The sequence below is a fragment of the Impatiens glandulifera genome, chromosome 1 (assembly GCF_907164915.1).
Source record: "Impatiens glandulifera chromosome 1, dImpGla2.1, whole genome shotgun sequence".
In the NCBI taxonomy this organism is placed as follows: Eukaryota; Viridiplantae; Streptophyta; class Magnoliopsida; order Ericales; family Balsaminaceae; genus Impatiens; species Impatiens glandulifera.
This window is the reverse complement of record NC_061862.1, coordinates 67727675-67729276: the sequence shown is the minus strand read 5'-3', so window position 1 is coordinate 67729276 and position 1602 is coordinate 67727675. Positions and strand designations below refer to the sequence as shown.

At 37.5% G+C, this 1602-nt stretch overlaps 1 protein-coding gene across 1 annotated transcript; it reads left to right on the top strand.

The window, feature by feature from the left end:
• Positions 1–285: 285 nt before the first annotated feature.
• On the top strand, positions 286–1165 carry LOC124921677 (glutathione S-transferase U17-like). Its single transcript, XM_047462366.1, has 2 exons — positions 286–654; positions 733–1165. Exons 1-2 carry the CDS (start codon positions 334–336, stop codon positions 1105–1107), a joined length of 696 nt encoding a protein of 231 aa, XP_047318322.1. The 5' UTR covers positions 286–333; the 3' UTR covers positions 1108–1165.
• Positions 1166–1602: the final 437 nt, after the last annotated feature.

Sequence of the window (1602 nt, the reverse complement as noted above, 5' to 3'; positions counted from 1 at the left end):
ATACTAGAAGGAGACCTAAGATAAACAACTATATAATATTTTAATTTAATGAAAAAAAAAGACTAAACAAATAAGTTATTCAATTTAGTCTACGGAATGGTCAAAGAAAAGGAAAAAAAAAGGCAATACAGTCAAGATTGACGTTCTGTTTCCTCTGCTGCTACGTGTTCTTAATTTACTGAATCCACCATTTTCAAACCTTGGTTTTGACAATTATTTGAGATCTCGCTTACTGCGCAAGGCAGGAAGGCCATTTAAAATCTCTCATCAAAATTCACAATCTTCTCACACCAAAAATTTCTACAATCTCTCTCTCTCACTAGATTTTTATTCATGGAAGGAAAAAGTTCAGTAAAGCTTCTGGGAGCGTTCCAGAGTCCCTTCTCGAACCGGGTTCAGATCGCCCTCAATCTCAAATCAGTTGACTATGAATATCTAGAGCAGACATTCGACTCAAAGAGTGAGCTTCTTCTGAAATCAAACCCGGTTCACAAAAAAATCCCAGTAATGATCCATGACGATAAACCCATATGCGAGTCCCTTATCATAATACAATACATCGACGAACAATGGACATCCGGTCCGACCATTCTCCCAACCGAAGCATATGATCGAGCCCTCGCCCGTTTCTGGGCTGCCTATTTGGACGACAAGGTAATTAACATCTAACCATACATTAATTAGTTTATAAATTGCAAAATTTTGAATTATTTGTGGCATGCATGCATGCAGTTGTTTCCTTGTTTGTTTGAGTACTGTATTACGGAGCCAGAGGAAGAAAAACCAACTAAATTTGAGAGGGTGAGAGAAGGGTTAGCCTTGTTAGAGGAAGCTTTCATGAAAACCAGCAAAGGGAAGACATTTTTTGGTGGAGAGAATATTGGGTTGTTGGATATTTCGTTTGGAAGCTTCTTAGGGTTGTTGAAAACAGGGGAGAAGATGATGAATGTGAAGATTCTAGAAGAATCCACCACACCTAATCTTGTGGCCTGGGCAGATTGTTTCCTTTCACACCAGGCTGTAAAGGGTGTCGTCCCGGAGACTGACGTGCTCGTCGAATTGGCCAAGAAACTTAAACCCATGGAAAAATCTCATCCTAAAAATTAATCTTAGACTCTTTTCATTTATAAAATAAAATCAAATAAATTGTTGTAATTTGCTTCTATTTTGTAGAATGACTCTTTCTTGTATCTTAATAATATTTGTTATTGTTATGGATTATGTGTTAATTATCTCCGAGCCTACTCGAACTCTCGTTCAGATTATGCTTTGAAAAATGTTTGTTGGAGTTGATATGATTTTGGCAAAAATCATTTCGCTTACCTTATTTGTACAATGGTGAAAGATCACTATTTCAAAAATTGTGTCGCCCAAAACGTGAGAGGAGCGAAATTAGGATTTTACATAGCAGATGTATTTGGCTAAATAAAGAGTACTCTCCACCAAAACGTGAGATGAACGAAATTATGTCTTCTAGGTCTCATGCTTGCTCGTAACTTTCTTACCCCGTTAACAATCTAGGGGGCTCTCTATAATCAGTTCGACCATCAAACGACTCTTTATCCCTTCTGTATTTGTGTTTTGGTGGAAGGAAGCGTCTAT

Bases quoted from the DNA above. Each gene is read 5' to 3' on its own strand.
- LOC124921677 (XM_047462366.1), top strand. From the start codon at position 334: ATGGAAGGAAAAAGTTCAGTAAAGCTTCTGGGAGCGTTCCAGAGTCCC. The intron at 655-732 runs GTAATTAACATC...GCATGCATGCAG, and splicing joins CTGCCTATTTGGACGACAAG to TTGTTTCCTTGTTTGTTTGA.